General features: G+C 42.1%; 1 protein-coding gene across 1 annotated transcript; it reads left to right on the plus strand.

Annotated features, from left to right (window-relative positions):
• The first annotated feature begins 214 nt into the window (after positions 1-214).
• Positions 215-1,687, plus strand: FOXG1 (forkhead box G1). Its single transcript, XM_068991491.1, has one exon. It carries the CDS (start codon positions 215-217, stop codon positions 1,685-1,687), a length of 1,473 nt encoding a protein of 490 aa, XP_068847592.1.
• Positions 1,688-13,016: the final 11,329 nt, after the last annotated feature.

Here is a 13,016-nt window from a genome sequence, read left to right on the forward strand (position 1 = left end):
TTCCTGAGGGGTGGTTGCTGCTTTTGCTACATGACTTGCCAGCGCCGGAGCCTGCGGTCCAACTGCGCTGCTGCCGGAGCGCTCAGTGCCGCCGCCGCCGCCCGCGCCGCCCGCGCCCCGCTCGGCACCCACCGGTCGCCGCCGCCCGCTGCGCCGCTGCCCGGCTCCTGCGCCGCCGCCGCCACCGTCGCCGTTTCCCCCCGACGACTGGGTGATGCTGGACATGGGAGATAGGAAAGAGGTGAAAATGATCCCCAAGTCCTCGTTCAGCATCAACAGCCTGGTGCCAGAGGCGGTCCAGAACGACAACCACCACGCGAGCCACGGCCACCACAACAGCCACCACCCCCAGCATCACCATCACCACCACCACCATCATCACCACCCGCCGCCGCCCGCCCCGCAACCGCCACCGCAGCAGCAGCCGCCGCCGCCGCCGCCGCCGCCGCCCCAGGCACCGCAGCCACCCCAGGCGCGGGGCGCCCCGGCCACCGACGACGACAAGGGCCCACAGCAGCTGCTGCTCCCGCCGCCGCCGCCGCCGCCGCCCCCGGCCGCCGCCCTGGACGGGGCCAAAGCGGACGGTCTGGGCGGCAAGGGCGAGCCGGGCGGCGGCCCTGGGGAGCTGGCGCCCGTCGGGCCGGACGAGAAGGAGAAGGGCGCCGGCGCCGGGGGGGAGGAGAAGAAGGGGGCGGGCGAGGGCGGCAAGGACGGGGAGGGGGGCAAGGAGGGCGAGAAGAAGAACGGCAAGTATGAGAAGCCGCCGTTCAGCTACAACGCGCTCATCATGATGGCCATCCGGCAGAGCCCGGAGAAGCGGCTGACGCTCAACGGCATCTACGAGTTCATCATGAAGAACTTCCCCTACTACCGCGAGAACAAGCAGGGCTGGCAGAACTCCATCCGCCACAACCTGTCCCTCAACAAGTGCTTCGTGAAGGTGCCGCGTCACTACGACGACCCGGGCAAGGGCAACTACTGGATGCTGGACCCGTCGAGCGACGACGTGTTCATCGGCGGCACCACGGGCAAGCTGCGGCGCCGCTCCACCACGTCGCGGGCCAAGCTGGCCTTCAAGCGCGGGGCGCGCCTCACCTCCACCGGCCTCACCTTCATGGACCGCGCCGGCTCCCTCTACTGGCCCATGTCTCCCTTCCTGTCCCTGCACCACCCCCGCGCCAGCAGCACTTTGAGTTACAACGGCACCACGTCGGCCTACCCCAGCCACCCCATGCCCTACAGCTCCGTGTTGACTCAGAACTCGCTGGGCAACAACCACTCCTTCTCCACGGCCAACGGGCTGAGCGTGGACCGGCTGGTCAACGGGGAGATCCCCTACGCCACGCACCACCTCACGGCCGCCGCGCTCGCCGCCTCGGTGCCCTGCGGCCTGTCGGTGCCCTGCTCCGGGACCTACTCCCTCAACCCCTGTTCGGTCAACCTGCTCGCGGGCCAGACCAGTTACTTTTTCCCCCACGTCCCGCACCCGTCAATGACTTCGCAGAGCAGCACGTCTATGAGCGCCCGGGCCGCGTCTTCGTCCACGTCTCCGCAGGCCCCCTCGACCCTGCCCTGTGAGTCTTTAAGACCCTCTTTGCCAAGTTTCACCACGGGACTGTCCGGGGGACTGTCTGATTATTTCACACATCAAAATCAGGGGTCTTCTTCCAACCCTTTAATACATTAACATCCCTGGGACCAGACTGTAAGTGAACGTTTTACACACATTTGCATTGTAAATGATAATTAAAAAAATAAGTCCAGGTATTTTTTATTAAGCCACCCCCCCCCGCCCATTTCTGTACGTTTGTTCAGTCTTTAGGGTTGTTTATTATTCTAACAAGGTGTGGAGTGTCAGCGAGGTGCAATGTGGGGAGAATACATTGTAGAATATAAGGTTTGGAAGTCAAAATTATAGTAGAATGTGTATCTAAATAGTGACTGCTTTGCCATTTTCATTCAAACCTGACAAGTCTATCCTTAAGAGCCGCCAGATTTCCATGTGTGCAGTATTATAAATTATCATGGATCTTTATGGTGGATGCAGACCTTGAGAACAACCTAAATTATGGGGAGAGTTTTAAAATGTTAAACTGTAATTTGTATTTAAGAAGCATTCGTAGTAGAGGTGCCCAAGAAATTATTTTGGCCATTTATTGTTTTGTCCTTTTCTTTAAAAATCTGTTTTTTTTTTAATTTTGTTTACTTTTAGACCAAAGATTGGGTTCTAGAAAATGCACTTGGTATACTAAGTATTTAAATAAAAAAAAAAAATAAAAGGAAAGTTGTTTCAGTTGGCAGCACTGCCCATTCAAATGAATCGGAAGGGGACAAAATTAATGATTGCCTTCAGTTTGTGTTGTGTATATTTTGATGTATGTGGTCACTAACAGGTCACTTTTATTTTTTCTAAATGTAGTGAAATGTTAATACCTATTGTACTTATAGGTAAACCTTGCAAATATGTAACCTGTGTTGCGCAGATGCCGCATAAATTTGAGTGATTGTTAATGTTGTCTTAAAATTTCTTGATTGTGATACTGTGGTCATATGCCCGTGTTTGTCACTTACAAAAATGTTTACTATGAACACACAGAAATAAAAAAATAGGCTAAATTCATATATATCTTGATACTTTTGTCTCTTTTATTAAGTAGAACTAATTTTTAAAAAATCATTAAAGTTCTAGGGAATTCAAAGGCTTTTTCAGCCAACTGAAATTTAAACTGCTCCTTTCATTTGAACTGAGACTTTTCAAATGAAAATATTTTTTCCATTGTGGAGTCAAATTTTACAAGGAGCAGGCTATTTAATACATGCTAGCTTTAAACAAAATATAGGCTTTTCAGCTGATATCTTTAAGTTTCTGTAGATATACAGCAAAAAGAGATTATTTAATTTTATGTGCATAGCTATTTACCTTGTGTTTATTTTCAAATCAGTTGATAGAATGCTTTTTATATATTTTGTTTCAGGTATCTTGTTTATAGCACTTGGCAAATTATAAATAAATCTATGTATATGGTTAGATAGAAGTGAATATAATGCACACATATGTAATATATATAGACACACAGAGCCCTTCAGTTCAGGTACAATTTGCGCTATGAATGCTGCAAATATTTTTGTTTAAATATTTGTATTTATACTTTCTAAGTCAGCATTTATTTTTGTGGCTGTTTACCCACAATGAAAGAGTTCTAATAAAGATGTGCTGAAGTTGCAATATAGATTTTGCTGAAGTGATCACCTGTTGTAATGACTTGCAGATCAATGTTTATATTTTATTTTTAAATTATAACAATTTAAAGCTCCAGATGTTCAGAAGAAGTAAAATGCCTCTCTCTCCTTTTCTTTCATTTTTACATTATAGAAGTATTTCTTGATTCCCTTTTAAATATGTCTGTGTAGTTTTATCTGGAAATTTGTCCTCTTGCTTAGTCATAATTTTGTTTTAACTTGCAGTATACATATGCATGCACATATATGCATATAGATATAAATCTGAAGCAAAATGAAAACATTTTCTTGAGTTGTTTCAGCAGTCCAGTTGCTGGGACTCCAGAAAATAATTAGTAAACCTAACTAAAAGGTTTAGTAACTAATTGGATCCTGTGGTGAGTCTGTGGAGGACAAGTTGTTCATTTGTTACAATTGTATAGTCTGAAATGTGTTCTGCAGTAATGCAATAAGCTGGCTACTTCTTACAAAGGGCCCAATGAAAAATAATCTGTCCCCAAGATGTTATCGGCAAACACTTAAGAGAGTCAGTCAGGAAAAAAAAACAACAAGAAAAACAAAACCTAGGCGAGAAGCAGGCTGACTGAAACAGATTTGAAATACAACTATAGAATAGTTAATATTAGAATATGGGAATGGGTGGCCTGTGGAATGGAGAGAGAGAGAAAGAGACAGCTAGAGGGAAGAAAGGAAAAGAGGATCTTGAACCTTAAAAAAAAGCCCCTGCTACCAAAAGGAAAGAATGAATGAGAGAGAGAGGAGGAGAGAGAGAGCTAAGAAAGACAGAAAAAGGCCAGGAAAAAATTAAAAGAGCTGGAACCAAATATACACAAATGGGGAAAGAACTAAAATAGACCAAGACAGCTAGTTTAATTGTCTCCTTTAAGCAGACTGGACAAGATTCTATTTTCTTAGTATGAGAGCAGTTTCACCAGAGGTCCAAGTTTCGTGAAATTTAACAGTTCTTTAGGATGAAGCATGAAAGAAAATTCCACAAATAAATTGTTTTAGAAGCCAAATGTATGACTGATAATAAAAATACTTATAGCATCCAAGTGAATGAAGTTAGGCAAAGGAAATTCCTATTACACATTTGTGATCCAAAACAGCTCAAAGACAAGCATGTGTTTAGACTGGAAAAGGTGATGATGTATTGTTTGCTTTCACCATGGGTTTTATTTGTAGAATAAGAATGTACTGGGACAGAAGAAATATAGTCTTTTGCCTATCAAAAGCTACAAAGACAGTTGGACTCATAGTGAGGTAAAGGGACATATATATAGAAGACAGATTTCCCCCATAAATATTTTTTTCTGGCCATATTAGATAACTATTATTTCTGATTGTTTATTTGCATGATCAAGAAATAGAATTCTAGTGGCAAATTTAATGTTCTGAAATCAAAAGTAAAATCGACTTCTTTGAATTGATTAGGAACTAAGGACTGGAGTAGAAAAGTTCTACTTCGATATGTGTCCAAGTTACACATACAATGGATATGATTAGAAGTAAGAATAGTTTGTTTAATATGCATACTAGATACTAAGGGGGATATACAGAGAAAAAGAACTTTGTGAAGGCCTCCTGAAGCCCAATGTGAACATTTCATTTATCTCAATGAGTCCTATCATCCCTCAAACTATCATCTTCAAAAACATACAGAAATCTAGCATGGCATTTAATAGATTTTTTGCAACAAATTGGTTGTAACATTGTGTTGATATTTGTTATCTTCAACCTTTGCCAGTTAAAATTAACTTATGCTGGAAAAACATTTTGAAACTTTTTGAAGCTTTTCTTCTTTTATACTTATAACTGTTTTTAATGAGATGAAGGTTGCTCTTTTTGAGATTTTGGAACTGAAAGTGCTTAGTGATCATAACTTATTTGACATCTCAAATTGCAGTTTCTTTCCAGGTATAAAGTATTTTGTCTGCTACAAGTTAATACAAATTATTAATATATAAAACATTGAGAAAGTGACTTACTTAAGCTAGAGCAGTGAAAAGATTCTTCCAAATGTTTCTTCAGTTTGTTTCAAAATTGGAAATTACCAGAATATGAAGCCCGGAACTAACAAGATTTAATACAAATATCTATGCTTATGGAAGATTTCATGTGGTTTCTATGACTCGCATCAAATTGAGGGTAGAGAGATAAAGAAAATGAGACTTGTAGTGTTTGATTTAATTATGTATATTTAAATTGGTGGTTATTTCACCCAAGTAGGTGGATAAATCCAAAATATTTAGAGCTCTAAATATATAAATATGGTTTTTAAAAGTCTGTTTTCTACAACGTTGAAGAACTTGCATGCAATGAAGTAATTTTGCTTTTGAGAAATTAATTTTATGAATAGCTAAATTGGCTGGCTGTGTTTGGGACTCAAAGCCTGTTTGAGAAATAGGCTAACAAAGGGTGAAGGTGAAGACCATCAGAGGTTTTAGAAGGGGCTGAGACGGGTTGCTGGGGTTGTGTAACTGTGCCTAGAGGGCGGGGTTCCTGTACATTCCTACTTCACCAGATAACCTGCCCCCAACACTACTCCAGCTTCTGCCAGACAGATGGGACTCTCCAGCATGAAAATCTGCGCAACCATTCCAACAAGTAGGGTAGGTGAAACTGAAATTAAAATTCCCCCTTCTCCCCCCCCCCCCCCCCGCACTTGAAGCCAGATCCTGGAGATACAGAAAGAATAGGGGTCATCTAGATTCTCCTTTTCGCGCATACACGTCTGCAGTCTCCCTAAGAGCTTCCAACCTGTAAGAGTTCAAAGGCGCTATCTTTCACAGTACTTCATTCTTGATTTTCTTTTGCGCGCGTTTTTTTTAAAGCTTTTTTTTCCCCATCCCAATCATTCTCCCTTCTCTACCCTCCCTCCAGAGTCTCCCCTCCCCCCTGCCCCCCCCGCCCCAACCACCAGCAGTTAAAATAATCCACCTCTTGGTTTTCGGCCCCCAAACCGACCTTTTCTCCACTCCAGCGGTCAGTTCACCGGGACCTTTTCCTAAGGATGTAGGCCAAGGTGGCTCATGGGAATATATGATGTAGTGTTATATTTTGAATCTCTTTTCTGCCTTCCAATTTCTATCTTTTTTTTCCCCCTCCATCCAAGACTGTGCCTGATGTTGCCCGAAGGATGCCGAAGAAAAAGACTTCAGGACTGGAAGCGCTCTTACCCCAAGATCGGTAAGTGAAAGTGCTTTACCGGGATGTGGGTGGCGGGGTAGCTGTGCCCGACCAGCTGATTTTGACCAAGGCTCAAACTGAGACTTTGAGGTCTAGGACTAAAGAACTCTTTAAAAAAAAATTTTTTTTAATTTTTTCTTAGAGGGCGCGCTATCAGCAGAAGTAGCTGAAAGAATGCATGATTTTTTTTTCCCTCGGCGGCAGAGAGTCACGGTGGATCCCTAAGTAAAAAGGGTGTAGACATGGTAAAAAGGGATGGTGAGGAAAGGAGAAGAATTTACATGGAGCCAGGGTAGTGGGAGACTGCAGTAGGTTCTAAAGTGCAAAGTAATTCTTTTCGTAGGAAAAGAATTTCTGAGTCTTAAAGAAACTGCGAGAAGACACTAACGAGACTTAAGGCTCAAACCTGTATGTATTTGCTCCGCCTATTTGAGACAAAGGTTTTTGTTCGAGAGCCAGGGGCTTGCTTCGTTCTGAAGTTTTCTTTTCTTTTTACTTTTTTTCTTTCTTTTTATTTCTTGGTGGGATGTCCCTCCTCCCCCTATTTTCACACCAACATTGCCCACCTCCCCCAGAGTTGGCCCTCCGCTCCCAGCTCCTTGGCCTGGGTCGGGCGAGGGTCCCTGCCGGCTTTAGCGGCGTTGCTCCAGGTAGAGTCGCGGGTGGGAGGCTCTCTTTCCCTTATTCGAAGGAATAAGGAAATGAACACCGTTCTGGGCTTGACTTCGTCCCTGCTGGGAATATCTCAGTTCCCGGCTTTGGGATCTCAGGCTAATAATTGATTCTTAATGCACACTTAGGAGACGGCTGTGTAAGCTCGAGAGCCAGGGTATCTATCCCGAGAGTGGCTGCGGGCGCGCGAGACAGGTTGAGTCGGCCGGAAGCGAGTTTGGAGCCCTCGCCGAGGTTTCCCGTTAGTCTTTCCGGCGCTTCGGGGACTTCAGCACGATGGCGGGACTTGAGGTTCTTGTGGCAGGGACTCGGCAGCGTGGCTTTCTCGGATTTTGGAATTGTGTAGAAACGTGAGTTGGGCGGCCGGGTCGCGGCGGCGCTGGCGGCGCGGTGGAGAGGCTCTCCCGGGACGCTGCGGCAGAGATGCCAGCAGAGGGGAAGCCGGGCGCTGCGCAGGGAGTAGCAAGGTGAGGGCGCTCTTGCCCAGGACAAAGCGGAGCTTGGAGTTTGATAGCTCGACACCGGCTGATGCCAGATAAATTGACTTCAGAAGCTTGGCCGGCGGGCTTCCACACCTTTTCTCTTTCTTCTTTTTCTTCCGTGTTCTCCACCCGCCCTCTTCCCCTTCAAAGTTGTTTTACCTGGTGCGATTTCAGACCTCAGCACTTGCTAGTTGATAGAACTGTTTTCTCTGTAGTAGACACCTTTTCTCCTTTCCACTCTCTACTCTTCCATTTCGTTTTCTACCCTGTGTTTCTTTTCTGCCCAAACCTGTGGTCCGAAGTGAAGAGTTCTTACAAGGAAAAGAGGTAGCCTTTGGGGTAGGAATTCCCTCAACACTTTTAAAGGTGTCCCTGGTCCAGGGAAAGGGAGGCAGGGGTTTAGGTGGGCAGAGCATCCTGCCTGTGCGAAGGGGATTCTCAGCAGTGATCTTTAGCCTTGATAAGAAAGAACCATGAAGAATGGAGCTCAACATTTCCGACTGTCCCTTCCCCGTCTTCCAAAAGACTCAATTTCTATGACTCAACCCCATCCTCACCTGACCCTCTATCAAAACTTGAGGTAGGCAGAAATTCCAGAATTGTTGAGATCAGGAAAAGACATTTTAAATAGCCAGTGACTCTCAAAATTCTGCTTGTGAGAGTGAGAGAGGAGATAGGATGTCCCATGTCCTTTTCATGGTGTGTTGCCTGATGCATACAAATCTCCAGCCCTCCTCTTCGGCCTTGCGGAAAAGCTGCAAGGGAGGAAAGCACATTGCACACTGCAAGATTTAGGGATTATTATCCGAATGAAAGAGATTGTTCCACTGCCAGACATGTGTGGGATATTCAATTTCGATTTAGGTTGAATTTTTCTACACAGCACTCCTCGAATTGGGGCCATCTTTCTCAGTTTTATTCCCCTTTTCTTCTCCTCATATTGTCTAATCCTTTTAATCGGAATGTATTTAAGGTGCAAACCTATCTAGCTCCGGGTCTGGAAGGCAAGGCGTTGTTGATTCTGTTGACTGAGCAAGAAAACTAAAAACTGTAGTGGGGTTAGAGATAAACTGAGTTATCTCTCAGTTCTTTCATTTTCTCATTGCTCTGAAATTTAATGACCTGATCATTGTTGTTTGAAGTTAAATTATCTGTTAAATTAGCTCTAAACAATAACTGGTGATATTTTCCTTTTGGGTTCAGTTGCCCTTGCATCCTGTTTCCTGGATGGAAAGGAGAGGAGTCAAAGAGAACGTTTGGTCACATAATTATATAAAGATAATAAAAATAGATATTATGTGCTAGTGATATCATACAAGGAAAAAATCACTTTCAAAGAAGCTGAATTTCATAAATAAGAAAAAATTTGAGGCCTGTGCTTCAGAAGGACCACCCTAATTCAGGGATGAATGTAAATAAGCATCTTTGTTGATTAAGAAAAAAATGTGAACACCATATTTTCATTACAGAACCTAAATACTCAAACTCATCATACACCCATACACCGGTACTTGCTAATTTAAATTAATTCTGCCCTCCAGGGATAAATATTCTCAAAAAGGAAATTTAACTTTAAGCAAAATCTGAAATGTTTCAGATGTGAATTTCTAGAAATCCAAAGTATATTTATTTCTTTGAGTCAGACACTTGTTTGTTTTGCAATCACTTTATGAAACAATTTTGGAATAACGCAGATGCTCTTCCCCCCTTCCTTGTTTCAGACTGCTTGCATATGCAGGCATAGGCATAATAACTCCCAGGGTATATTGAGGAAATAACATTTTTACTCTTTTAACAAAAGGCCCAAAGAACCTATAAAGCCAAAGGTACCATAGTAGTTTAAAAAAAATCTTTAAAACTAATGAGCACTTTGTGTGTCTTTTACCCATTAAAACATGCTGAATGAATAATTAGAGGTTATAATGAAGGTTGAAAATTCAGAACATGAATAAGGTGGCAATTTTATTATTTAATACTTTTATAATTTTTATAATTAATGATGTAATTTTAAATTTGGCAAAGCTTTGTTAGAAAAACTAGAGTACTCCTCCCACCCAAACAAATATACTCTAGAAGGAATAAGGTAGAATCAGGTAGAGGTGGCAACAGGGCTTGTTTATTTATTTATTTCCAGTAGTAGTAATTGTAGTAGTAGTAGTAGCAGCAGTGGAGTTGAAAAATCTACTTTTAATTATACATTGGGAGCTCTGATTGCAGCTGGAAGACTAAAATCGATCATTCCTGCATCGATGGTGTGGTCTATTACTGCATTGATTTGTGTTTATTTATGCAGACTTTCAGTTATTTACTTATATATTTCAGCATCTGCCTCTTGATTATTATCGCAGGTTGGTTTTAATGAAAGAGCTTATATAGGAAACACATTTGACAGATCAATTTTAAGTAAACTTGGTAGTGAATTATGGCAATCCAAAGAGTTTATGAAATTACTTATTCATACTTACTTTTTTAGCAATTAGGAATCTGTCTCTGATTAAAATCTCACACTACTCAAAAGCTTCCATTCTTCTCTTCAAACATTGTGCTTCTGTTTTTATAAAATAGGAAAACGGATGATTATATGATGTTAGGTGTGATAGAATGAAACTGATGAATGAGTTTTTTATTTTTTTCATTGACATGACTAAGTTACCCTCATGACAATAAAGTGACCATTGGGTTTACTAATGCTATTGAAAATCAAGGAGCAATGGATTTTGAATATGGAAGTGGCAATGTTGTAAAACATCTATTAACTCTAGATTATGCCAGGGGTATGCTGAACAGGATATTCTCAGGTTCTTCGGTACATATTAAATGCATATATTCTATTATTTAGTGTATGTCTACAATTATACCTTATGAAGATTGGCATTTCTCTTGAACTAAAAGCTCATATGTGAATGTTATGCATCAAAGTTGATTTGAACAAATAGGGCAACTGAAGACCAGGGGGTATGACTTTTATATGTAAAAGACAGTACTCTAGAAGGAATAAAGTAGAATCAGGTAGAAGTGACAGCAGGCCTTTTTCTTTACATTGAGATGCATGTGCTTCTCTTACTGTCATTACAAAATGTTCAAAGATGACTTGGAAATGGGGTGGGGGGGGGAAAGAGTGGCCAAATTCATCGAGGGCTATTTGCTTCTGACTTTACAGATCTTTTATTGCAGTCTGGAGGATCAATTTTTCCTTACTAATAATTTGGAATTCATCTACCAAATACGGTTAATAGTTCTGTTCGTTTCTCACGCTTCCCCATTCTCTGGTATCTGCGAAGAATATACAGGAAAATTAATCGAATTCTTTCTTAAGAAGGAAAGGGCCTTGAGACATGGAATTAACTCTCCTCACCCTGGCGAGTTTTCCTGAAACTACTTATCCTCAGCATCGGTGCTCTGAGAGGTGGAGCCTCACAGTCAGACGGCTACAGGCAGAAGGTGGGCGAGCCCTGGGACCTTAAGCTTTGTGGAAGGTTGAAAGGAGGAGCAGAGGGAGAGCTTTGAGGTTTGTTTGTCTATTTTTATTTTTCTGTCCCGTGCCAAGCCCTTGAAGTTAACACAGAGATATGGCCCTTTAGGACCAAGCACTCAGCATTCTTTCGAGAATGAGATTCCAGAGCATCAGATGAACCGGACTTAGAGCTAAGGCGTCACCCACTCCCCCCCCCCCGCCCCTTTCTACGCACGCACCAGCTCGTCCTCACGTGCGTCGGGGTAGTGGACAGTGTTGACTTGAATTGCTCTCGCTCGCTCCAAGCCTTTCCTGTGAATGAACCCGAAAACACTCGACAGGTCGTGAATAATCGTTTTAATGAGTGTGCAAAGCGTGCGACGGGGTGCACCGAGCTGTCGGGTTAAACAAACAACTTGTACCCTGACCAAATCCGATTGTTAAAGTGCAAAGTGATGTCAGTACCATTTCCATTGCCCTTCAGAAAACCACAGATCTGACACGCGGGAGTCCAATTTTCCCCATTAAAGAAAAATAACAATATTTTCCAACCGTGTATGTGATCTTCTTTAATATTAACCTGAGCCAAACAAAACCTCATTTGGGAATAAGAGAAGTAGTCGTGTCACTGCCTCAAAAACAAATCAAAAAGGAGGAAAGAAGGAAGAAATCAGAACAAATCTAGAAAGCCTAACAGATTTCTTTTTGATAGCTCACACATCATTGCTGATCAATATTGTAAAAATCTTACACACACACACACACACACACACACACACACACACACAGCAGCTCAGTATTGGCAAAAATCAAGTTAACTGCCTCTAAACAACTGGGATGGATCATTTGGTCCTGTATTAAAATAGAAACTACCAACCTGCAAAGACTTTTTTCTATTGAAAATCTAATGGAAATATTTGCTGTTATACATTATCCTGTGAAGGAATGAAGGGATAAGTAGTCCTCACATTTATGCTTTCAAGGAAAACAGTTTGGAGAAAAGTAATGTTAAAGGAACCCTGATGGGCCACCACCATCTAAAACAATAACAAAAAGCACGGTGAGCTCCACAAATCACACTCTCCCCTCTTTCTGCACAATTGTACTGGGGAAATATTTTTCTTTCATGTCTAGTAAAAAGATCTACTTATTTAGAATTAGCCACATGTACTCCTTTACTTGATCATTCTTTTACCTTCTTTCACAATTCCAAACATCAACTGCCACATGAAGACTAAGAAAATAAAACCTCAAAAGATTTTTTAAAAATTCTTTTTATGTATCTTCTCTAAAAATTGTGTGCAGAAATGTGTAAAGTGTTATCCTTTCCAGCACCTCATATGCATTCATAAATCAAACAGAATGTCCCAAATGCTTGGAAATCAGTGTATCAGTTCCAAATAACTAGCTCCTTCAACTCAGTAACAATATAGGGAGATTAAGGTTTATATTTTCATTGGATTAAGTATTACAGATTACATGTTTTTCTTCTAAGACTGAAAACATATCATGTCCTGCAGTCTGAAAGTTTATTCATCCTCTTATAATTGTAGTCAGCTTGTAGGAATAAAATGTTAGGGATATTGTACATTTGAATATAGGAGCTCAGCAGCATTTGCTCACTTAACTGCTATTGCATAGGTGGTTATCTATGTATCTGTCTTTCTGACCATCTATTTCACATACAAATATGTCAGTATACAACCAACTGTAATTAGGTGGATTAACCCATCTGAAATATATAACTGAGGCATCTGACAGAATAAGCAGTCTCATGTGGAAGCCATTGTTATGGTTGCTAGTTTTTATACATCTCTGTCAATTTAGCCCCAACTGGATAAATGGAAGGTACTGAAATTCAGTTTCCATCATCAAAACTTGGAAAAGACAACCAGTAGGTTAGGACAGTGTTTTTGTTGATTTTGACTGCTATCTGGTGAATGTCTGTATCAGAATATCAATTCAGAATAGCCTTTAAT

This window comes from Capricornis sumatraensis, chromosome 19 (assembly GCF_032405125.1).
Source record: "Capricornis sumatraensis isolate serow.1 chromosome 19, serow.2, whole genome shotgun sequence".
Lineage (NCBI taxonomy): Eukaryota > Metazoa > Chordata > Mammalia > Artiodactyla > Bovidae > Capricornis > Capricornis sumatraensis.